We start from the raw sequence: 26,498 nt of genomic DNA, 5'->3' as shown, positions 1-26,498 counted from the left end.
AGAACTAGATATGCCATCAGATTCAAGTAGTAGTAGTTTTGAGGGGAGGCGACCGACAGCTAAGGTCATTTGCGCCATAGGGGAAGGACAGGAAAGGATGAAGGGTGGAGAGAAACCCGGCGTCGGCATTAGCCTACTCTTTACGAAAGGCGCCAAGGGGTCCGCGGCTTAACGTCCCGTCCGACGGACGGCGTACTCACTCAAAGTGCCCTCCACAAAGCACCTCAAGTAGGGATCGAGATACCTCTGAAAAATATTCAACACTGCCGGGATTTGAACCCGCGCCCTCAAGGTGGGAAGCCAGTACGTTAGCCCCCGCACCATCTCGATCCCCATCAGATTCAATTATTTCATTCACAACTGATGTGGATATTTCATTTCATGAGGTAATGACAGAGGGGCAGAATAATCGACATACTGATGAAAGCAGTTTGGCATCATCCTCATCATCTTCGTCATCTTCATCACCATCCTCATCATCATTGTCTTGGCTCTGTGTCTCCTCATGGCTGTTCTGCTGATCTATGTCAACCATCTGGCCACCATCAAAGCGCATCCCCAGCTCTTCGTAGACCCTGGCTCTTATGTCGCTCTCAGGTCCACCACCACCATATCCATTACCCATATCCCCATCCTGCATCAACACAGGAGAACAACGTCCATTTCAGAAAATAATTTCACATGATATTAAAATGACGAGAGAGTTAACCATTATTTGTGGAATGAAAAATATTCAGCAGAATACATTTTATAGCAATTAGCGATATACATTAGTAGCACTCTACATTTAATCCAGCAATATTTAGTAAGTACACTGAGTGACTATTTCAAAGTGTAAAATTGCTAAATGAAACATTTTCTCCTCAAATTTTTGGGCTGGTGATGGGTAAGAGCTGAAGCTACCTACAATCAAATCCACCCTTGAGGAAGAAGTGCTTTCAATTCCAGTCATACTGCATGGCACACTTGTAAATAGATAAAAGATTTGTCTGCCTTTTTTGCCAAATCATTTAGTGAAACATAATTCAAACACCAAAAAAACACATTTGAATGAAGTGCAAATTGAGCAAAATTCCCACCTAAAAAAAACATTTTGAAAAACAAAAATATACAGAGGTGGGAAAACATAAATCGATAAGCAGATATATGAGCTCATATTTTATAGACTACTGCCATCCACCTGAGTTTATCATTAAGTTTTATACAGAAATAACCACAGCAAAATAAGTCACTATGGCACCTCATTAATAAATTTCATCATGTGACATATTTCAACATAGTTCAGGGGTATACATATTTTAACTTAAATCTGTGTGCATTTCTCCCAACTAATTTTGCTATGGTTGGGAAATGTGTGACCATATGATAAACAGTGATGATGATTTCTGCTTAAGTGACCAAGAATATCTTGGAGAAGCTTTGCATGCCATGAGGATGAGTGAGCATAACCTTGAACCACAAAAATAAATGTAATATCTTGATGACAATACATGCCATTCACAAATCATTATTGCCGCACCTTGCTAAAAAAATCCAAGTCATCAGGTAATTGAGCCTAATTCTTAAATGAATAAATTATGATACACTTCATTCCAATCCTTAGTCCATATAAAAATTCATAGGTCATCCTTGAAGGTGAATGTTAACCTTATAATTTTAAGTCATTCTGCATTATTTGATATTTAAATGAGGCAAAGCAAATCAATTCCGTTGTATTTTTCTAAACATAAAGAGGCATAATCAAATAAAAAAGCAAATGTCTTGCTTAGTAATATCAAAATAATATGTTTATTGTTTTTCCACCAAGTATTTGGTAAGCTTCAATGATGGGTTAATTCTAATTCTTTGTTACACCATAGATATTATACTCATTACTAAGAACAATACTACTAAGGACAATACTACTCAGAATGATAATACTCAGATACTACTCAATTTTCACAATACTGTTTTGCTCTTTCTATCATAGGTTTTTACAGCTCTACTTTTGATCCAATACCTCTGGTTTCGATTTTATAATGTAAAGATTATTTTATGTCCTTATGGATGGCGACAAAATTACCAAAACCGGTAAAATTCCTTGGCAAAAATGTTTAAAGAGCACTTAGTAGCACCAAAAGAATTATTAATTATATCAATTACCCTCACATTATCATTTAAAAGATCATTAGTATCATAAATGCATCATACTCAGGTCACAAATTTAAAAACAAGCGAATTATTGCCACTTTTCTCTATTTCACAGATTTTCTGACAGGACTTAATGCTTAATCATTTTATTTTTGGTAAATTCATAAAATTTTTCAAAAATATTATAAAAAAGTGTATTTTCAGATTTTCCTTTTATGCCTGTTTTCTTGTAAAAACCTATAAGTGCAAGAGATTGGAAGAAAATCCATTCCAGTTAATGTGAATTTCGATTTTAATCTTCCCATAAATTGAATTAAAAACAGTCAAAAGCTAATGTAAAGTCAAAGGTACAGCAGCCATCTTTGAGCCCATTTAATTCATCTCTTGAAAATCTTAATACAAGGTATATCTAATTATAATTTTTGGTTAAGTGATCATGTGAGACAAAGGCCATTTCAACAATATAGATAACTTTCTACTATGTCTTGGTCTCCTTCACTCAGCAATAATGGCACTTGTAGATAATCAGGATCAATTTTCACTTTTTTACTCATTTGCTGTTTTACCCATTTTCTGTTCCAAATGTCTAGATGGCTGTCCAGAAAGTAACCTCTGTTTTCATGTAGCGTGAACAATAGTGGGGGAGAGCCAGATGTTTGCTGCATTGACATACACAGTAGGTCAGAATGCAGTGGTTAGAAAGTCACACCACTTGTCATTTGTTTACAATAGTAAGTCAAAATGAACAATTCAATTTAAAATCCTGCCAAATATGAAGTCAGTTCGGTGACAAGGTTTTTATTAGTAAAAAAACTTCACAGCTCCTGACATTCATCAAGAAATTTGACCTCTCTATGGACCAAACATGATGAGTGACAATGTTGTAAATTAGTGTTGTCGTTCATTTTGAGAGTGGATGGACAAATGTCCATGATGATGACAGAAGTGGCTGCATGTTTGTGGTGAGCAATAAGGTGATCCAGAAAATTGATGAAAAAGTTGTGAAAGCTGCCATTTTACAATATCTGAATTCTTTAGAAAGTTTTCCACAGATTTCAAGGAGTCTCCTGCATGGAATCATGGAAAGTTAGGCTACCACAGGTTTTGTGCTTGTCTTGAAGAGAAACTTCAAGATGCTGTCATTGATTGGTTCCGATATCACATGGTAGAATTTCACGCTGAGGGAATTTCTAAACTACTTCAGGGATATGACAACAATTTAACCCTGTTTGGCAACTATGTTAAAAAATAGCAGAGAAGCGTAGTTCTGAGACGTAAATGATAATTTTTCTGTATCTACTTCCAGTGTCTTTTTTATAGCCTAATGGAGGTTACTTTCTTAGACAGCCTTTGTAATAACTTTAAGTCCATCTATAAATGTGATAAATCGATAAACTGAAAAGTTGTGAAGTGGATAGTTACAATGAATCGGGCTAGACTTCAGAATTCCAAGAGTTGACTTTAGATAAACAATATCCAAGACTAAACATAATCTTGACAGTTTTTACTGATCATACAAACGAACTCTACCTTAAATCCTCAGGTTAGTTAGACATGCATGCATGATTGCAAAGGTGGGGGAAGAAACACCATAGCTAATCATAACCATAGCATCAACCAATTAAATGCATTTTTAGCAATCCAGCAAAAATCACCATATCCAATGAACAAAGTGCATTGCATTTAAACCTCATTATTTTGAAATTAAATTGAACTTTGAAATAAACAAAAACATTTCTAATGTCTCTAAATTTGGCTAGGTAAATCACAATGCTGTTTTGCCTGTACATTTAAATATGTACGAAGCAAATTGATCTGATGGATTAGTAAGTAATATTTTTCACTGTGTTTAGGCAAAAGGAACTTGCTGTCATAAGCACAGTCACAATGAATGGTTAACCAGGAATATATTAAACTATTATTTATAATTTCCTTGTTGATATCCTCATAATCATCAAGTATAATACTCAATTTTGGCTAAAATATCATGAAAATAATATGGATCAACTTATGAATGACCACCAAATCACGACGGGTGACAGCAAAGATTTGATGCGACTAGTCATTTTTTCGTCAGAATGTACAAACATTTGATTTAAAACAAGATTCATTTCTCTGAAATGGGAAAAATGCTTGCCAAAGTTAATTTTATTTTGGATGTGCTATCATATGTTGTTTTGAGGTCTTAAAGAGTTTTTTTACTCTTGCATTTTTCTCATTGCCCACCAAAATTTTGTAAAACCAAGACACAGTCAAATCAAGTCACTGAAAAATCAAGTTGAGATGAAAGTGTGGAGTGCCTCCGATACTCCAAAATACAGCACATGTTCCAACAGGTGAAACTATGAACACAACAATCCCTTAGAATATAAATCTTCAAAATGACACTTATACCAAACATTTTCTACTTAAAATTTTATTGCAAGGAGAAAGCACGTTCCAGCATGTATAACTGACTAGTCTTTCATTGCAACACCTTGGCGTGAGGCATATATTATGAATTAATACCAAGTAATTCATACGATGAAATAACAATTGGCTTGGAAGGTTATTAAATATAAACCATATGCCAATTCAAACAAATGCATTGGAAGCAAAACTAGTAAAAGGCCTTGTCAGTCTTCTTCTTGGTAAAAATTAATGCTTTACTTACTAGTGGAGCAAATTACAAACATTGTAAATATTTTAGTTGCAGATCAAATGATTACACAAATTTATGCATCTTAAAAATGAGGAGGCATTTGAAAACACGGGCATTTTCAATTAATCAGCAGCATTCAATTTTTAAGAAATAAAACAGCAAGCGCTACAACAGCCTATGTTGGATCTTGGGGATTTGATAAGCATTTTAAATTAAAAGCATTAACACTTGCATTTCAAATAAGGTATCAACATTTACAATGAAAGAAGCTCAGGTATTTTAATTCATAAAGAGTCACCTTTATCGGAGGGAGGAAATATACAGGGAGCCGTCTCTTATTCCCAAGGACAATCTGAGAAAGAGAATTCACACAGAATAAATTCATTGGAATGCGGCCATAAAAAAACCATTGTTCACAATTACCCACACTCCCTCACCAATTTTCCTTGTGCTCTGTTCCCGTTTACATAAAAAGAAAGAGAACCCAAACCTCCCCTTCGATATCACATCCTGGAGGATGTGGAATACTTACAGCAAGGGGGACCCACGGGTGGTCCAGCACGTCCTCGGCTGAGAATCTGAGCTCTGGATCGACCCTGAGCATGTGCGAGACAAGATCCCGGGCAGATGGCGACACGTGCTCCCAGTGAGATGTGGGGAAGGAGAAATGACCACGAAGGATACGATCAAACAGCTCCTCTTGATTGTTGTTCGAAGACACGAATGGGGGGAAGCCGCACAGTAAAATGTAGGCTATTACTCCGGCAGCCCATATGTCCACCTGAGTGAGAATATGAGTAATTCAGAAATATGCTCATCTGGGTTGATCAGAGTGAGAGCTACAAGTGCAACCCATGGTACATGGAAAGGTTCCATCATTGGAAAGATTTAATGGTGAAATATTCATTTGAGAATCTTCTTCCAAGAGGGATAAATTAACGATAACCCCATTCCGAGGCAGTTTATGGGACATTACTTTACATAAACTTTATTCCATTTTTTAAATATTACACGAAAAAGTGCCATCAATTAAGAGGAACAAATGCCACGAAAAGTTACAAAATCTTGAAGGTCCTTAGCTATGGGAAAAAAAACTTCTAAATGGTTTTTTGGACCAGCTGATAAAAAGTTCTGTGAAAACAATAGGCATATTTGATGGGATTTATTTTTGTAGACAAGTTGCAAAGCTGAAGAACATGTTACTGTTATATGAATTATGGGGTCTAAGAATATTTTGGTCATGTTGGTCATTCCTTCAAATAAGAGCAGTGTGTAGTGCCTGGGTTCATTGGAAACTTACTCTAACCCAGTAGATTACTACCAATGATAATTAGAATATTTCCACTGTTTTTTAGCATATTTTGCCACAGATGGAGTCCTATATTCAGAAAGAGATCACTCCCTTATAGAAAATGAACAATTAACAAATGACTCCAGCTGATGATGACAAGGACAGAAAAAGTGCTCCCATACCTTGAGTCCGTATCCTGTTTCTGCCAGGATCTCGGGTGCCACATAGGTTGGTGTTCCACAGACAGTAAACAAAGGCTCAGTTACCACTTGAGCCAATCCAAAATCCCCAAGCTTCAATGATAGTCTTTCTCCCTCCGCTGCCCCACCCTCTTCCACCACCTTGACAAAAAGAACATCACCAAAACTTGATTAAAAGCAACCGAACTAGTACGAATTGCTGCAAAAATACATAATGCAGTACAAGAGGTCAATAATGGAAGAAGGGAATCAATGGAAACGTTCATTTTATCCCTCCTGCTTGCATTATCAAATGGAAATCAAGGTTATTCAACATTGGCTGGCTTAGGTTATACATAATCTCCTCACCTAAACGATAAGAGTGTTCTCACAGGATTAAAAACTAAAAGGTAACAACAAATTTTTTCCAAATTACAGGGTGCGGAAACATAACTTCCTTTTTTTTAAAGGGGTCTTGCTTTATAAAAAAGGAAGTCATGTTGCCACACACTGTACTAGCACGACTTAGACAGCCAGGCTGTGAGGGATGTATTAATACTAAGAATGAATAATTAATACAATTATCTATCGTAATGGCATTCTTTGCCATTGCTAAAAGCATTATATTATTGTTGGCTTTCATCAATCTTGAACCCTAAGGATAAACAACATAGTTCCAATCACAATGTGAAATAATAATCAATGCAGGATGATGCAGTAATTTTTGCAAAATCTAACTCAAGGAACCCAGAAATAGGCTATTCCATTTGAGTGTGACATAGTAAAATGACTACCACTGCATGATATTTATATTAACTTACCAGAAGGTTTTCAGGTTTTATGTCTCGATGGACAATATGGAGGGAGTGTAGATAACACAAAGCAGAAGCAAGGTCTCTAATCATATGACTAGCAACGTCTTCACTGAATTTTGATAAACTTGCAATGGCATCAAAGAGATCACCACCCTAGAAATGGAGTAAACATTCACCACATTATTTGATGATATTTTTTCACAAAAATCAAAGTAATCTCACCATAGAAATTTCAAAATGACCAGAAGCATATGAAATCTCATTATTAAAGAATGTGCATGCAATAGTCATTTGAAACTAATCCTTTGAAATCATAAAGTCTCTGGTACATTATGATTCCAAAAAACTTAAGTCAGTAACAGGAATTGATTAAAATTTAATCCTCTAAAACACCATGAAGAGCAAAATGCAAAACTGAACAAGGTAGATGGCTTGTGTCTGGGAAACAAACCTTGACCAGCTCGAGAACAAGATAGAGCTCAGTAGGAGAGTGGAATTCAGCATGCAGTCCAACGATATTTGGATGGCTCACTCTTCTCAACACAGCCACCTCACTCTCAACCATATGCTCCCGCCCACGACACTTGCTTCTGTCAATCACCTTCAATGCATACTTAGTTCCACTATCCCTGTGGGACAAATAAGACAGCATCACTCAATATCAAATGACTGCTTCAGAAATAGCACAACACGACTACTTATAAACCAAACAAAAAATGTAGGCAGGATGTCTTGAAGCTGTCAAAATGACAGTTTTAGTAATAGAAGGTAGTGAATGAAAATAATGGACAACAAAATAGTCAAATAAAATCCTGAAGAAGGGAATTTTAATATAGAAGTCATGGAAAATATCAGTAAAAGTCATGCCAAATTAGTAAAAGAAATACTGAAAAAAATTGCAGGGGCTGAAATTGAAAACTGTAAAACACAGCCCGAGCAACCCCATTACCAATATCACTTTCAGTTATTAAGTAAAACATTGCAGCACAATTTATGTTAATATCCTCAAAATAATACTCTTAATTAGCTTTTACAAGTTTTATCACTTTCATTTTATGAATAGGACCAACACTGGCAGCCTGCTTTGATAATTCTGGAATAAAATAAAATTTTCCACTGACACTATTAACATGTTTATTTAAGTCTTTGAAATGTGGATCTTCATTTAATCATTTAACTTGGAGATTCATCAAAATTTGGCTACTAGGCCATGAGTGCTGGCAGGGTGAAGCTTGCTGGATAGGAGGAAAGGAGAAGGAAGACAAAGTTTCCTCAATGAACAATACTATTCCTGTTTCTCTCGCCAAAATGAGGCTTTCCCAGAGATGTAATTTTTTTCCAGCACATTTATTTAACAGTTTTATTTGCTGGATTTACAAAATAAATCATGGGAAACGACCGCACAATTACCGAAGCTATAAATATCGAGGGGGGAGGGGGATATCTGCCTTACCCCTCCTTTACCATCACCTGTGCGATAATCACTAACTGATTGACAATTACTGACAATAATTAAGCAATCTGAAGACCGAACAGTCTTATCATGAAATAGGGAAGTCACTTACCTTTTTGTACACTCGCGAACAACAGCAAAATTACCATCTCCAATGATTCTTCCCACATCATACTGCTGCGAGACTTCTTCTGGAATCTCCATTGCAGATTCCTCTTCATCTACATCCTGGACAATTCCTTCAATTCCACCGGGACTTATATCTCCTGCAAATTCAAAATTAAATTAATTATTATTATGGCACTCATGAAAAATAAACCCCCTAATTTAGCTCAGTGTTCCTCAATAAATGGCTCTGATTTAAAGTCTATTAAATAAATTAATTAAGCAACTAGCTTAGCTGCTCACAGTACCATTCAAAAAATATTTTATTCTTTAAACACCATGATGTATTTGGATTGGAAAACTCTGTGTCAAACAATATTACACTGATTTTTGTCTCCAATATTTTTTAACACTTTCTTAAAACACTAAGTGATTTATAATACATATTAGTTTAAGTAAATAATTTTTTTTCACTGCTTAAATAAATATTTAAATGCTTCCTTTCTTTGCATTGAAAATAATATTAAAACAGCATAATTACAGTTCAACATAAGGTGATGCAAATATTTGCTGTCATTTGGAACTGGCCGCACACTAGGATTGGGAGGGGGCAGACTGGAGCTGTGTAAATTGTCTTAGAAACTCAAGGGTCTACATTTGTTGAGACTAGACTGAAAAAACAACCACAACAATGCCTTCTTTATCTTCAACAATACCCAACACAAGAAGAATGGTGGCAAAGTAGAGGGAAAAGAGAAAAGAGCAAGAAAGAATTGCTGTTAATAATGTGAACATTTGTTTACCTTTCCACTTCAACCTCCTGAAGGGGGTAATTATGTAAAGTTATTTAATCTCTGTGAATGAAAAAAATAAGTGTTTACCGTTTAGGCAAAACCAAAGATTGCAACACCAAATTGCATGGGAAGACAGGTAAGGAAGATGTCCAAAGAAGGGGATCAGAGGAGACCAGGACAAGTGACCAGCAGTGGTTCCAACTGAAGGAACCCTAATCTCAATGGCCATATGGTCATATCAGGAGTCTATATATCTATGTACTCCATATGGCTAGCTCTCTATCTAGGCTCAAGCCCATATGAGGCCAGGGAACACTTTCTGGTTGGCCAGAGAGAATCCTTTTTCCTGGAAAGGATTTGCATACCACAGCTACTACATCATCTATCTTAGGAAAATGGGTGAGATGGAGTCCAGATGCCAGGAACATCGCCTTTCACTACAATGTGTGTGTGGTGATTATCAGGCAGTAGATTTCATGCAGGGTGGCCACTAATTTTCTAGATTCCCATTCCTGAACTTTTCCAGATTTTTACAAAACCTCATTTCAAATTTCTCCCCCAAGTGTTTTGAATCCAAACAGGTTTTTTTTGAGAGGATCATCTCTCATTTCATAAAATATTGCTGCTTTCACCATAGTCGGCCCTGTTTACAGTTCCAGTGCTAGCCAAGGCCACACACTTGATGGCCTTATACCAAACTTGAATTGACGTCACCACTAAAAGGAATATCACTCTCACTATTGATTCCCAATTCCACATCCTTCTTAAGTCATACATCATTTTTATGACTTTTTTTTAAAAATGTCAGCCTTTTTCTTCAAATTAAATGGGAGTAATTTCAGACTTTTCAGACCCTCATGAATGGTCACCTACTTCTGAGTCAAATCTGAGGGACTGGGAGAAATGCAGAGACAAAGTAACATAATTTTAATCGGATTTCACCATATTTCATTCATACCTCCACTTTGGGATCCCACCTCCAGCGAGCTGATTTCCACAAACTCGACCCCTTCTGCGACCCCGTTCCTGCTACCTACAGGGACCCTTGCCCCACTTGCCCCAGTCGATGGCAGCCTGGGTCGACCAAGAACAGGGCCAACTGGCATCACCTTTGATGTTGACCCGGTGGCACCACGCCTCCTCTGGGGCTTTGTCTTTGGTGGCATACCGGGGCGTGCTTGCGAGGAAGTCCGTCGAGAAACACCACCGCCTCCACCAAGAGAACTTCCTGTGCCTGTCAAAAGGAGTTGCTAATGATAACATATGCATCATCACCTTGACCACACGCAGTGCATGATGCATGCTTCAAACCTCAAACAGTACAACAGCTCAAGTGCATGGGAAACTTTGCCTCCTTGTTCGCAAAATAATGGTCATTTATAAACATGAACAAGTTTCTAAAATACAGAGCGTCTTGCTTGACTTTTGGGTATGTTTTGTTGTGTCCCACTAAAAAAATGAAAATATTTCTGCACACTGGCAATTTTTTCCAACAAAATAAAAATTTGGTTATTTCATTTCCATGGTGGTATCAGAGCTGTTTCAGAATTAGTGAAACCTTTAACAATTTGGATGAAATTCATCCCAGTTGTTTCCACACCAACAATAGCAACTGTTATAGCCAAATAAACAATTGCGTTTCTGGAAAGAATTTTTGTAGCATCTGGTTCCCATTCTATACCCTCGGAAAAGCACCCAAAATTTTGATTGCATATATATGGAAATTAACAGCATGGAAAGAAATTTAATTAGTTTTCATAATATATATCTACAGATTAATATCATTTTGTTGAACAGTGTTTCACTATGCATATTGGACGCAGATGATGGCCAATCTTAAATTATCAAAGTTTTATGATAGATTAATTAATATTCAAATTCAGACTCTTTTAAATTATTGTTGTTTTTGGATTATTTAGTCATCAGGTGGACAAAAAAATAAAAACAATGCCCCGAGGTTACTTAGACTTATACCTTAAACATGTACATTTTTTTATACAAACTTTTTAAAAAGATTTCTGGGATCTATTTCTAAACCAAACTAGCCTCTATCTGCAGGTATATCAAACCAAAATAAGGGTTTTTGATTTTCTAAGTTCTGCCTCATTTAATTCAATAAAACTCCATTCATTCAATAGAGTATATATAGTTTTCAGATCCTTTTAATATTCTGACTTTTCCAACTATATTCCACCAACAGCAATTAACCATAAAAATTAGCAAAATACAGCAATATCATGGCTACAAGTACATAACTGACAGGCAAGAGAAAAGTTAAAATGGGGAATTATCCAAAAGTCTTAATATAGTCATGTCTAAAACAAGAGGCAAAATTTTGAATAATGAGCCACTATTGACAGTATAGCAATGGTAGCATAGGTCTACTTTTCCATCTAAAATGCCATTCAAAATTAACAAATCAGCAAATTACACACAACCCCTGAAAACTGAAAAAAAGGATATGTGCGGCTGACTTGATGACCTAATTTCACAAATCTTAGGGGCAACTCTTATCAAGGAATAAAAGAAAGAGAAGATCTTACATTCTCGACTGATGAAACCATCTGCATCCCTTCTGATTCTTCCAGGTGACGACGGCCGTAGGGGTGCAAGGCGCCTCAGACTTGCAGAGCTTTTGGCTTGTTGTCGCACAGCCTTAAGTTCTAATTAAAAAATAGAACAATCACATTTCTCAATACCCAATTAGAATAATGATTAAAACATAAAGATTGCAACTATTATGAAAACTAAAATTAAAGAATAATTACGTTTTATTTCAATTGAACAAGTGCTGGGAAAGAATATTCAAAAACATACATGAAAAAATAAGAAGAGTCCAGAAGTCATGGGTAGCAACATGGGCTTTTAGGAGCATATCACAGCTGGATACTAACTGAATTAGGCCATATAAATTTATAGTGTTCAAAGTATTTGGCAAGATTTAATCAAACTTTCCAACATTATTTACCACTGAATAAAAATGTTATTCTTGCATTCCTTCCAACAGTTTACTATGTGCACCTTCAATGGCTCAGGATTGAATTAATTCATTTTTTGCTAATTCGCACAAATATGGTAAATCAGTCACAGCTACACATATTTGATTTGGCCCATACTCGAAACTACTTGATTCCCTAGAGGCTGAATTTTTCTCTGGCTAGCAGAGAATGCATATTTATTTCAATAAACTATTTAATTATGTATTTAGACTAATCACCAAAAGAATTAAATGCATACATTCACCCATGCACAATTGTAATAATTTGATAGTATGAACAATTTTCTGATATATTTACCTTCCAAGTCCAGATCAAAATCATCTCGTGAATACCTCTCAGAACCATATGCCACAAAAATATCATCTTCTCTAAAGAAGTCTTCTAGGCATGTTACCTGCAGTGACATATTAAAGTAAAGAAATAATGAGCAAAAAGCGTATTATGTGCAGTGACTATTATACTTACACTATACAAAATGAGCAATACTATAAAATTCAGGCATTATTACAATTGTTAGCTAGACTTTTATCACATAAATGGCTTCCTAAAATCAATAAATACATAAATTCAGTCTCTCTCTGATGTAGGTGCCAATAATATGAATCTCCATGCAAGACCATCAGAGCCAAACTTTGCTTTTCTGGGACACTTGCACTCTAAACTCTGATATCCTTATTAAAGTAGCCACTGCGTATTAAATTATCATGTGATGTTTCAAATAAATGAAAGACGTAGTTACGTTACTTTTAACCCTGTATTTAATAAATACTAAAAGAAGTACAGCTTCCTTTAAAAAGTATAAGGGTGGCTGACTCAAAAATCAGTAAGCCTATAAAAGCCAAGCTCACTGATTCCTTGTATGTTGAATTCTGGAATGGAAATATAAAACCACTATCTGTAGAGTCATTTTAATTATGGTTTGGTGAAAAAAAAATCCCCAGAAAAATAGCAATAGCATCTCCACCATATTACGCAATATTGGGGATGAGGATGATAAATTTATAACTGCATCATTGCAATAGTGGCCAGCTGAAAGAGATAGACTTTAGAACAAAATTTAATCTTTGGCTTTTCTCTCATTAGGACTTAATATATGTAACAAACAAATATACATCAAAATACTGGACTTTGTTTTCATTACTCTGCATTTACACATCAGGCTTTTTATCGTTGATAGGCAAATGATAGCATCCAAAGATAGAAAAGTACAGAAATAATTGATACTTTGATACTTACAGGAGTGCCATCCAGAGTGAACACTTTTCTAACAGCACCAGAATCCAACTTGATGGCAAGAGTGAGTGCGGAGAGGGCGGAGTTGAAGCATGGAGCTGTCCGCCTGTTAAGGAGCAAGCGTACAACTTTGCGAGGGCGGCTGCTGCCATTGCGGATCACTGTCACAACTCGTGGCCGAACAATTACTCCATTAGGGGAGCTGAAAAGGGACGAGGGAAATTAATAAGGGCGCAATGGATTGAAGGAAGGGAATAGAACTTGGGTGGACGTCTGAATAGTGCCGGTCCCTTATTCTTTTAGTAAAAATGTTATATCAAAGACACAAAAAATCATCACCGAGGCTCATTATATCCAATTAATATATTAAAATAGACAACAAATCGTAACACATGAATATTAGAAAAACTCTCAAACATTTAACCTGCTTCTACTTGCCATTAACTAAAAAGTATTTGATTGAAAAAGTACACGATAATATTTCAAAAACATCAGCGGAAGACTTTCATCTTTTAGATTATAATGCACTGACACCTAGGATTTAACACCCAAATCTCACCTATGATGACCATTCTGCAATGGCTGAGAGGTAGATGAGGACACCTTGGACCAGATGGACCAAGAGGATGAGGGCGAATTGACTGCTGCTGGCACATGCTTGCTGGCGACCCTCTGATTCCCCCCACGGGGTGACGTGGGGCCTTGGCTCGCTTTGTTACCTATGGATTTCACATTCACAGCAGGAGCGCCTAGGGAACGGGATGAATTAGCTAGGGATGCCGGACCGCCCAGCCGAGATGTGGGACCATTTGGAACGGCAGTCCTCGTGGATGGCATAGGGTGTGATGCTCCCAGTCGTGATGCACCATTAGTGGAGGGAACAATTTTTGAGGAAGTGTCTTCAAGCGCATCACGCTCGGAGGGCTTGCACACACCATTTGTCTCCGAGATTGGCACATTTTGGGCATTCCCCGAGTCTCTTGGCTTCAAGCTGTTCACTATTGGGTGAAGGCCCATCCTTGTGGAACCGGTGGGGCTAGGGATACCTGATTTGGCTGCATGACCTACACTAAGGGATATATTTTGCACTGGTAGCACTGACGGACTACTGGAAGACTCATCATTATGAAATGGAGCGGAGTTAGTCGTGGGAGAGACTCGGAGGGCTGCATGGGAATTTGCGTTCAAGGCGCTCACTTTCAACGAGGAGTTGTTCACATTTACACCGCCCAGGCTCTCCCGGGGCCTGTTATTCTCAATTGAAACGCGTCCCGTGTTGCTCTGGGTATGCCTGGATGATGCTTGGGTTGATGGTCCAGTCCCGGAATTTCTTGCGCCAAGCCTTAACGATGTATTGGTATTGTTTGAGGTACTATAGTTGTCCCGACGTGACCCAGCTGCAAGAGCAAAAGAAAGTAAATCTGTTATTACATAGTTTGGGGCTTATTTTTCAAATAAATGTGAGGCACTTACAATGACCAGGATTGACTTCATTTGCATTGACCAGAATTTCATATTTTTAATGTTAAAGTGAATTTCTCACAATTGTGTAAACGTTTATGCATCAGTATGTGATGACTACAAACCACTGTCATTGTAATTTCCACAATTTTACTTAAAATTATTCAAGTAATACACACACAAGACTCATCAAATGATGTCCATAGGCTATTTTAGTGACCCCTTACAGACAAGAGAGAGTTATATCAAACTTAACTCTTGAGATGCATATATTAACAAAGTTACAGGTGTATCCTGGTTTTTAAATTTCAGACATGGAAACCAATGTATGCTGAGTAAATGGTTCACTTAAAAGATGTGAATTACTGTGGTAAATTTTAACTTAATCCATTTAAAACACATTTTTGAAGTTCTTCAGCTTAGTGAGAATACATTTAGGATAAAAACCAATGATAATTCCATATAAATGTGTTTTATTGATTTATGGAAAGCCTGTTCTCAGTTATATCAGCACTTACAGCAATGGTGGCAACAAAGGAATTAGGCTTAAATTTTCTCTTGGATTTTCAAAACTTTTTCCTCATATTGATACTGGTGTGCATTCTTTGATATTCCTCCTTCCTTTGATATTAGGCAATGTTGTAAATCATAAAGAAAAGACACTACAGATCAATATGGAATTCCATTCCATATTACAGCTGGTCACTGTCATTGCCATATAACTATTACTAACTAAATAATATACCATTACAAATACTTTGCTAAATGCCCTCGTAATAACACAAACTTTCTTTTGGCACAAGTATTTCATACCATGAGAAAGACATGACTAGAAAATAGCTACTGTTATCTCTAAGAATAGAACTGACAGCCTAAAATCAACGAACATACTATTAATATCAAGAGACTTTCTTCATTTTAGTTATTACTTAAATTTCCATTGAGATACATCCTTTATAAACCTAAGTTGCCTGGTAAATGACATCACATAGGGCATCAACAATCAAGGGAAATGGCTAACATCAGGATATTTACTCCCATTTTTTTCATCAACAGCTGCAGAGAAAAAACTTCTGGGAAATACTTCCACTAACTTAATACCTAAACAATGTCCTCCCTAATGAAAATAATAAATGCTCACATTGACCACGTTCATAAACTTTGGACAGAGTATGGCAGACAAAGATAGCAATTTTCCTGAAGTAACAAATTTTAACATTATCATTAATAATATCAAAATGCAAAAAAATAAATTGGGAAATAAATTGAAAGAGATAGAGCCTTTACTAAAAAGCATAGCCGTTCGCAAGGATAATTGAAAAGTTAGGAAAATGGTCCTACCAGAGAGTGCTCATGATTCTTAGAAAATTTTCAAATGAAATTTCGTGCACTCGGCAAAAAAAACTCTTCCTAAAAAATTATTAAAATATCTACCTTGACATAATTCTGGACTCTTTAATATTTGAAATTTTGAGCAATGAAATTGAAAATTCAGATAACTTTCGAAATACAGAAACAAAAACATAATTTCCACATTGAAATATTCATCATTTCAATAATCCCTTTAAAAAAATGTAAAATGACCATGTAATGATGAGATACAAGAATCGATCATTACTGAACTCAACACTTGAAAAGGATTGAAGCAAAACCAGTAGCTAAATGACAACTTTCAAGACATAAATGTTGCACGAAATTTTATTCTTTCAATTATGAAGCTGTTCCACCACTTTTCACCAAAAGCAACTCACTTGACTGCACAAATTTTCAAAGCAATGATCTACCATGGAGGGTCATTAATAGACCGCAGTTTCCACTGAAATGCACCATGATAAAATTAAAGTGAAATATGTACAAACATAGGTATGATTAGTCACAAACTAAAAACAACCAGGGATCGAGATGGTGTCTGGCTAACATACTGGCTTCCCACCCAGAGGGCCCAGGATTGAACCCTGGAGACATCTTTTTCCTGATCCCTACTTGAGGCGCTTTGTGGGGGGCACTTTGAGTGAGCACGCTGTCCTTTGGATGGGACATTAAACTGTGGACCTTGACGCCTTTCGTTAAGAATAGGGTAACGCCAGTGCCGGGTTTCTCTCCACCCTTCCTCCTTTCCCATCCATCCCTAATGGCGCAAATGGCTTAGCTGTCGGTCACCTCTCCTAAAAACTACTACTATTAATACAAAATCAACCTTGATTATGTGAGATGCTGAATCTGGAATTGACGGTGGAATTCAATGGCTGGGGCAAATTGGACACTCCACCCAGTTTGGCGTTAACACTGCGCTGCAGGGATGATCGACCGTCGACCACTGAGGCCTTCTCTCGACTGTGCCCCACAGATGCAGGGTGAATCGACGGTGGATGAGGCACTGAAGCCACGGCACCACGGCCTGACATGGCCGATGTGATGCCTGCAGTTGGCTTCGACATGCAAAATCCAGGTTCGCAGGATTCTGAAAAAACAAAACCTAATTAGTCATTGGGCAGATGAGAAGCAAGTACGCGACAAAGCATTTAAATTTTTCCAAAATTCAAAATTCTTGCTCGGGGAACTAATTTAGATGGATTTTACCAACTAAAACCTTTTGCCTAAAGTTATACCCAGCAAGATTTCAGGAGGCCAATCAAATACAAATTTTACTGGAGAATAATTATATTGAAAGAAAGTCTAAAACTTTCACTTGCCCGCTTGATTCCTCATATTTGTCTTTATCATTTTAGTCATGCCTTCTCGTGCAGGTGACTCCAAAAAATTTCATTCAATATTTAATTTTAGATAAGGAAATATTCCAAATTTTATAATTTAAAAGCCTGTGATGCCCTTAGGCGGTCAACAATTCTAAAGCAGGACCTCATGAATAGAGGTAAAACTATATCATGGTTAAGATATCCATAGCCTTTGCTACTCAAAAGCAAAATTCGAATTATATGATTCATATTTTAACATGGATAAAAAATTGGAGCGGACATTTGTGCAATGGCAGTGGGAGTAATTCTTCGACCCCCTTGAAAACATTGTTGCGCTATGACTGGAGCACATTCGGGTATACCGACTGCCTTAGCCCCAGAAACTAAACATTTGACGGAGATAAAAGTCACCCGAATGCGTCACCTGATGCCTAGAAGGGAAAACTATATCACCGTTAAGATATCGTCATTGCAAACTCAATGACATAATTAATATTACCTACATTATTTAAAATTTTCCGCCGGTGACTAAGTTGAAATGAACACTTGTGCCATGGCAGTAGGACACCTTTGCCGATACCATCGAGGAATAAAGTTAAAATATGGTGTAAATCCTGTTCATGAGGTCTCCTTCTTCCGAAAACAAAACATTTACCAGAGAAAAAGAACAACAATCAAGCGAGTAAATACGAAAAAAATATAAGCTGAGAAATCTGTGGCGGACGCAAAATGATCTCCCAATGAACTGCCAAGGTATATTGTACGCAGACACACATCGCCCGAGGATTAGCAAACGAAAAAGCGCTGAACACGAGCGCCGGGGGCCGATATGTGGGGAAGGGGGGAGCGGAACCAACAATGGGAGGGGAAGGGGCATAGGGGTGAACGATCATTGGTGAATGCCCTTCCACCCTCCCCCCCTCCCCCTCTCCCGCCCCAAACAAAAGGGGGGAAAAAACAATAACATCACGAAGGTCTTTACTCTTTCGCCCTATGCACTAACCCACCCCAACATTCCACTCTTACACTCCTAAACCCGCACAGCCCCTCTCCCGCACCAAAACCTCCTCTTCAACTCCCCTTCTGCCAGCTAATCCCACTCATTTTTTTTTCTCTCTTCTTTTTCACCCTTCCCGATTCTTCGGGGGTCGATGAATCACTTGAGGGGGGGAGAGAGTGAGAGAAACAGGAGGAGGAGGAGGATCAAGCGAGAGAGCCAAAGAAGGGATGGCCGGGGTGGAGAGAAGAAATTGACCGTCGGAAAATCCTCCCTACGGCGGATGCAATCCTCGGGGGAGATGCGGGTTACCGGATCCGCATAAGCCTCCCTCCCCATGGACATTCCTCCTGATAATCTCTCACGAGATACCCCTGACTTTTTTGTCTCCCTTTTTTTTATTTTTTGGAAGAAAAGAAGCTCCACCTGCACGGAATTTCTATTGGAGCCGTTTCCATGGGAGTTGGCGCCGGACCTCCTCGCGGAACAATAGCGCCCGGCGCCGAAGGCATAAATAGAAGATGGAAATTGGGAGCGTTGCACTTGAAGATTAAACATTTTGCGTTGCTTCCGTCTGGGAGCGAATTGAGTCGCACCCCGCGTAATTTCACGACGGGACTCCGCCGCGCGCGACGTTAAGAATGGAAGGAAGGTGGACGCGCGGTTTTCCATTCGACGAGAGTCTTGTCGTTTTAACTGCAAACAGGTAACTAGCTGCCCGTCCAAATATTCATTTCTCCAAACACGGATTTTCTCAAGTAATAATCACTTCTGAAAAAAATCACTGACTATGCCTATTGCTAAAGAATAGAAGCCGTTTGGCTGAGTGGAAGCACATACAACTCCTCTGTGTTTGCGCTCCGTTACTACCTCTCTCCTTACAGTTAGTTTGGCGATTACCTAGACTACGAGTGGTGTCACCTTCGTTCAAAAATCCTTGAAAGTTTTTAATTTACAATTTTGAAGCTGGGCGTGGTAGCTTGGTAAATATAGCGTTCGGCTACTGACCGCGGAGCCCAGGGTTCGACTCTCGAGGGGATGACCCCCATTTGAAATCCGAGCAGTGTTATTTTCTGGTTTAGAGAATTTCATGAGAAACTGTAATGGTGGAACAGGAACTGCCCCCTCCTTATAACCCTAATAATATTTTAATTCCGCCCACCTCAGGGAAGACCACCGTCGCCTATTAGAAACCTCCTCAGGATCGATTACTAGGGTACTAGCATTGGTAGTCAGTTCTATACAGGGGACAACTCAAGATTCTCTTGTCTGCCAATTTGTGTGTAAAAAAAATTGATAGGATCAAAAATACGATCTAATTTTCGCACAGTTTTTTATCTTACACCAACTGGAGATTGGAATGCCAGTTAGACGAATGACCTTGAATATGAATCGGCACAACGTTCGGTTAAAATTTGAAATCGAGGTGAAAATTAAAAACCATGAACAACATGTATCAATTTAATCTATACACATTATACATTTTCCTACTCAAGTTAAGTCTTTCTGGAACAACGGCGAAATGGCCTACACTCATTAGAGCTAGAAAACTCAAATTAGGGGCGTTATGTAGGTCGTGCGTTCGATTCTATTGCCAAGAAATCACTAAATGTCTAAATTTTTCTTCGTTGCATCAGTTTATTTGTATGCTAAAAACGATGTGACCCGTGTACTTTTGGAAAAGAGGTTTATACTCGTACTTTCTGCTTCCTTCAAGGGTAATTGTGCAGCTAGTTTACATGTTAATCAAACGTCAAGTCAACAGTATCAGTCGTTGCTTCGTGGAATATCGCATACTTTGTGATTTCACAACAAATCCATTTATTAGCACCACTGGTGTCGCCCTTTAGGACATCATCAGGAATATCGGTGATATCGTTTTCATTGACCCGATAATGACGCAGAGGGCGACACCGATAGTGCCAATTTAAAATTATTTTGGAATCAAGTGTTTTTTTTAATCAAGAATGTTATTATCAAATGCTTTCCAAGATTTCCGAGACTTCGTTTCTCTGACGTCAAAAAATACTTTAAAATTCATGTCACTCAAAAGCACGTTCGTGATAAGCCATGATAAGTTATCTTTGTGTGTGCGGCATTAGTTAGATCAATCCATCCCAAGAAATGTTTTTACTGTTATTTGAAATGGAACACACATGCTCAGGATGTGGGGAGGGGGAGGCGAGGGGGGGGGAGTAAAGCCGAAAGGGAACCAAGCTACGGGAGAAAGCCAGCCAGATGACTCCTCTCCCAGCACCTCGGATTCGCGAGCCCATTTTTCAACAGCCCCAAGGATCGCAGTGCATTAGGCCACACATTCAATACGAGAAAGGAAAGGGGGGCGGGATGGAGGAAAACCTTTTAGCGGGAGAGAGAGAGAGAGAGAAGACGAGTGCCGGTAAGCGGCCGTTGGAGTGGCGCGTCCGACCGCCAGGCATCGTCCGTGAATCACACTTTCCCGACCTTCCCCCTTTCTGCCGATCCCCGGAGACCACTCCTCCCTTTCGCCCCACCACGAGTGCCACATTACCCCCTGCAACCCCCCTTCGTCTTTTCGACTCCCTCGCCTCGAAGCCAGTGCACCCCGGGGTGCCCGCTCACCTTTCCGCGCGTTTCTCGATACCTCTCCGCACACCGAAGAATTGTCTGTCGCAATTTTCGGTGCCCGAGAAAAATTTTTTTCGTAGCGAATTACAACCGCGATCATCTTCAGAGCGAATTTTGATGATATCAGTCGCCGTGGACGTAAATTATGATCGTTCCTAATGGGTGAGACGGAGACAATGAAAAATAAAACGACTAACTAGTCGAGCGAATCGACAACATCTCGACATCCACGTACGATGTTCATTTTAATCAGTCGTGCCTCTCATATAATTGATGGTTTCCGGCGTAACTGTATGAAATCTATTCACATTGGAAATGAAAAATAGTAACTTTGTGATTCCACTGAAAAATTTAATACGAGACGACCCGGGTTTCGACATGACGTTGAACGTCGAAACCCGGGTCGTCTCACATTAAATATTTCAGTGGAATCACCAAGTTACTATTTTTCATTTCCAAGTGGTAAATCTCAGTTAAACGAGATAACGGAATCTTCCCTATCCCATATTCACGTCATTTTTCATCCGCTGCTTCCGGAAATACGTACATTAAATAGTCTTCTGGCCACAATGGTTATGCACTAGAAATTAAGGCGTGTTCTGCCACAATTCTCCGTAGATTCACGAGCCAATCACATTCGGGACTTCGGCCGTCAATCGTTGCTCAAAAAAGGGCAAGTAAATGCAGAGGGCTTTTTAGCCAGCAAACTACGTCATAACGGTGCTGATTGATCGACGCGAACGTTTAGCCTCCGCTACTTTAGGCTATGAAGACAATAAATAAACAAGAACACTGTCAATAATCAGCAGCAGCGGTTATGAAACATCTTCATTCACCGTATAAGGCCAAACGATACTTACACTATATTTATTCAGGTCGAATACAAAATCTATAAGTGTAATTTTTTGATGAAAATATTGACGAAAAGCCTTTTGATTGACTACTTATAACGATAATCGTAATATTCTTCCGATCATATAGACATATTTTCAAATGTCTTTAAAACCTAAAAGCTTGAGCGAGAGAAATAACACTGTAATCATCCCCTTCCCATTTTTATCCCGAGACAGCTCGGATTATAATTTTCAATTTCTAACCTCCAACGGGTTCTACTCTCGTCTTCAATTATATCGAAATCAAACACCCTTCCTTAATAGCTCCATCCATTATTTCCGTCGGCCTTCCTCCCTCCTTCCTTCCACCCTCAGCGACCATCATTACCTTCACGACTAATATGACGATTCGTATTAGAGTAGAACAACACCATCTCAACCCGAGTTCTTAAGGTTTTCCGTCATTTTCCTGGAGTTTTTAATACAGCAGAAACACAACTTTTTATTCGTTTAATTTTAAATTAAAAAAGGATCGCAGGAAGCTGAATGAGACCCGAAGTTAGCAGGTTTCCCAACCGCCCTACCAAGGAGCACACATAGAAAGGGCGCATCCATACACCTGCGGCGCAGGCACATAGTGGGGAGGGAAAGGGAGAGTTTCAACTCCCGTGAAACTTCGTGACAAGGGAAAGAGAGAGAGAGAGGGGGGGGGAGGGGTTGGGTATCCTTGACGCCCCGGGAGGTACGAATCAATTACATTATTCACCAACTCTCTCAGTTCTCTCCTGAGAACTGGCCCAGACATTGACGACGATACTTCGTAATAAACGATCTGCTTCGAAATTCGGCTGGAGGTTGTATTTTATTATTCTCATTCACCCTACCCCGAAACATGAGATCCTAGAGAAAACATGCTTGTTTTTATTGGACCCCCCCTATCTGCCAGCTTACGAAAATCAATTCTACGCCACGAATGGGAGCCGCAAAAATTTCAAGGGGATTTAAGTAAGGGAGAAAAGGGAAGATCACTGTTAAGGGTAACAGTCCTCTGGCAAACGTGACGCAGGTCGACAGCAGGGGGGGGGGATTGCGAGCGTGAAAAAAAAGAACAGCGTGACGTCATTTATGGATGACATCTTGCCCCCTCGGTCCCTCTCCGTATGCCCCGCACCCTCAGCCCTCTCTGCCTTACGGCGACCGCCGGAGCGCATAACGACACCGCGGACGTATCCAGAGCACGGCCTCGTATTTCACGCGTTAGCTTCCGTGACGGACGATGCCGCACGGACGGCGGCGAGAGGGGCGATGTCGCGAGCGGGCAGTCCCCATAGGGTGGAAAGGGGGGGGGAGAAAAATAGAATGAAAGAAAGGAAAGGAGGTCTTCGCTCCCTCTCTCCCACCCCTCTCCTCCAGAGACTCAACCCTTGTGTTTACCTCCCATCCCTCCTTCTCTCCGTCCGTCACCCGCGGGAAAGAGGGAAGTGTGGGAGACGGGGAAGCTGCATGGGAATGAGAAAGAGAGAGAGAGATGGCGTGAGGGAGAGAAAGAAAAAAGAGGAAAGGGTTGGACGGCGGATAAAATTAGACAATCAGAAAGGAGATGGGGCGGAGGGGAAGGCGAGTGTGGGTCCTCAACCCTCCAAGTCCCACGGAGAAAACGCAAATGGGATTGGAATGGAATTGTGGGTCGGGAGAGGGGACAAGGGGAGGGAGAACGAGCGGAAAGAGGAGACAAATGTCATGGGAGGGAGGGAAGGAGGACTGAGAGGACAAGCGGGAGAGGAGGAGGGTGAACAGAGGCCGTAAGTAAGGCTGTTCCGTATGGCGTAAAATCGACCACATATTGATATTTTTTTGCATCGCCTAATTGCAATATTAGTAATATTATCCATTTTGGCCATTTAGGATAATATTCATTTGATATAACGACCTGGTAGATATTTCCGATGTGGCATATTCTCGATATGACAATTTGGACGATATAACTAATATTTTCGAGATAATCGATATTGTTAAATACAGCGATATTGTCAACTCGTCCGCTGTCTAAAACGTCGTAAGACTAAAGAAACAAACTTTTTAAATCCTTTCACCTCCACTTGATATATTCACTTTAGGTCGACAATCGATGTTAAAAATGTAAAAGGTTTGTACAATAAGTAGCGGAGGCAATTTTTTCCTTAAGTGTGCGTGAACTGCTGAATTCAGACCGTCCGTTAAGTGTGCGCATGATTGAATATCCTATTGACATTGATGAGATGACAGTGCACACCATTTTCACCGAACATTTGGCGATGCGAAAGGTCTGCGCTAAACTCATCCCGAAGGTCTTGGCGCATGCTGTGTCTGAGTCGAGTGACCCGCAACGCTTTGGAGAACACCCCGACGTTTTGAACAGTCCAGACGTGACACCAGCAGACTATTTCCTATTCCCAAAAGTGAAATCCTTCCTCAAAGGACATCACCATGGGACCCTAAGTGCCGTCAAAGAGGCTTGCACGTGCACCCTTAAGGGCCCTACGGAATCCGCCTACTAGGGAGCCTTCGAGCCGTGGAAAAGCCGCTGGCAAAAGTGTGTCGACGCTTAAGGGATGTACTTTAAAGAATAATGAGGCATTGTAGCAATATCTGAAATAAATTATTTTTACAGAAATATTTCCGATACTTTTTATGCATAGTTTTTATGCGAAAAACTGATGACGCATTGTAGCAATATCTGAAATAAATCTATTTTCGGACACTTTTCCCGTTACTTATTATACAAGACATTTATATTGAACAGCCACGAGCGTCGACAATGGCAGGGACCAAAAAATTAAAGTTCGATAGGGAAATATCAATGCAAATTATTAGCAAGAATTACACGAAAAGCAGGGATAATTCACTTTTTCGCGCACTAGCTGGAATTTCGCCCCTTCAAGAGTGAAAGAAGTCTCCTGTATAACCATTCAAGCGAGCAGTTTCCATAACAACTGCTTACCGACGTCAGGGAAAAAAACCGCGTGAACCATGACTTGGCAGAAAACATCAGAGACAATTATATGAGAAGGAGAAATAGAGTCCCTGTGTTAGCGACAACGAGAAAGAGTTCTGCAAAACAAAGGGACCGATCAAGGCAAACCGGGACACCCCATCAGCAGGACGGGCAAGTACAAGCGCGAACTTCAGGCACTAGGGGAGAAGGGTAAGGGGAAAATAAGGAACTGAGAAGGGACGCAGAGTGAGACGGATGCTGGAGGCTTAAGGGCTCACCCAGGAAGATATCGAGGCTATTACTTCTTCTTCTTCCCTCCGCCCCCGGGGACGAGAAGGGCGAAGAGTGAGTGCGTGGAAGGGAGAGAGGCGGAGGATAATATTGGGGTGCGGGTCACTGGGGAACTCGGATAACGCGGAGAGCAGTTTGCGCATCATAGTGCGCAAGAATTAATTCGTTAAATGATTCGTGTGGTATCCTGAAAAACTCCTCTATTACACGGTGAATTGATTCCTCGGTATTTTTTTGCGCAGAGAGCAAGCGCGGCAGAATGAATGTCGACTCTTTACGCCGCCAAGTATCGATTTCAATTCACGCACGTCCATTATTTTTTTAGACAAAAGATGAACAATGGTCGTTTCCATCACGGGAAATCGGATTCACATCTGTTAAGTTACGGTTAAGGCGCATCTTGCGAGCCGACACGTGAGCGTAGGTGGGCAGGCGTAATTTTTTTCAAACGCGATGTAAAACACATAATTCCCTCGTGCTTGAGAAAGAAGTTATATGTCCACACTGCATCTATGGTAGAGGAACTAGATTTTTAAAACGTTGTCATAATAAATTTGGTAGCGAATCCAGAATATTAGAGCAGCCAGGCTGGGAACCACTCAAGGAGCGAAGGTTAAATTTTAGATTAAATCTCTTGCATACATTGGAAGGACGTCTCTTAAGCAGTGATGTTGAAAATGTATTATTACCCCCATCGCACTACAGTAGGAGAGACCATGCCAATAAAGTTACAGAGATCAAGCGTGGAACATATAGATTTAAGGTGTCATTTTTTCCATGAACGATAAGGGATCAGAATAACATTGTCCGACCGCGGTAGGGTCATATTCGGATCAAAATTAGTCTGGTGGCTATTCACTACCCGCCACACACCCTAGCGGTGGCTTGCAGGGTACTAAAATATATAAAAAACAAATAAATAAAACCATTATTCTATTCCTCATACAATCTATCTCCCTTTAAACTGCTCATCATGGAAACAACCCTTTTCCTACCACT

At 39.4% G+C, this 26,498-nt stretch overlaps 1 protein-coding gene across 3 annotated transcripts in view; it reads right to left on the bottom strand.

The window, feature by feature from the left end:
• LOC139690790 (serine/threonine-protein kinase DCLK1-like) overlaps positions 1-26,498 on the bottom strand; it is a 238,121-nt gene that overhangs the window by 14,914 nt on the left and 196,709 nt on the right. For 2 of the 3 annotated variants that reach the window (XM_071588354.1, XM_071588353.1), the window contains 13 exons: positions 17,299-17,562; positions 14,200-15,037; positions 13,644-13,842; positions 12,705-12,801; positions 11,952-12,071; positions 10,367-10,642; positions 8,622-8,775; positions 7,508-7,685; positions 7,063-7,209; positions 6,245-6,403; positions 5,304-5,552; positions 5,070-5,123; positions 419-634 (listed from right to left, as the gene is read on the bottom strand). In XM_071588354.1, coding sequence (XP_071444455.1) covers positions 419-634; positions 5,070-5,123; positions 5,304-5,552; positions 6,245-6,403; positions 7,063-7,209; positions 7,508-7,685; positions 8,622-8,775; positions 10,367-10,642; positions 11,952-12,071; positions 12,705-12,801; positions 13,644-13,842; positions 14,200-15,037; positions 17,299-17,539 — 2,928 coding nt within the window. In that variant the 5' untranslated portion in view covers positions 17,540-17,562. The remainder of the gene's footprint in view (positions 1-418; positions 635-5,069; positions 5,124-5,303; positions 5,553-6,244; positions 6,404-7,062; positions 7,210-7,507; positions 7,686-8,621; positions 8,776-10,366; positions 10,643-11,951; positions 12,072-12,704; positions 12,802-13,643; positions 13,843-14,199; positions 15,038-17,298; positions 17,563-26,498) is intronic. The other variant, XM_071588355.1, reaches the window with a different exon arrangement.

This window comes from Hetaerina americana, unplaced genomic scaffold (assembly GCF_022747635.1).
Source record: "Hetaerina americana unplaced genomic scaffold, ioHetAmer1.1.p SCAF_3, whole genome shotgun sequence".
NCBI classification, from domain to species: Eukaryota; Metazoa; Arthropoda; class Insecta; order Odonata; family Calopterygidae; genus Hetaerina; species Hetaerina americana.
This window is presented reverse-complemented; position numbering and strand designations above follow the sequence as displayed.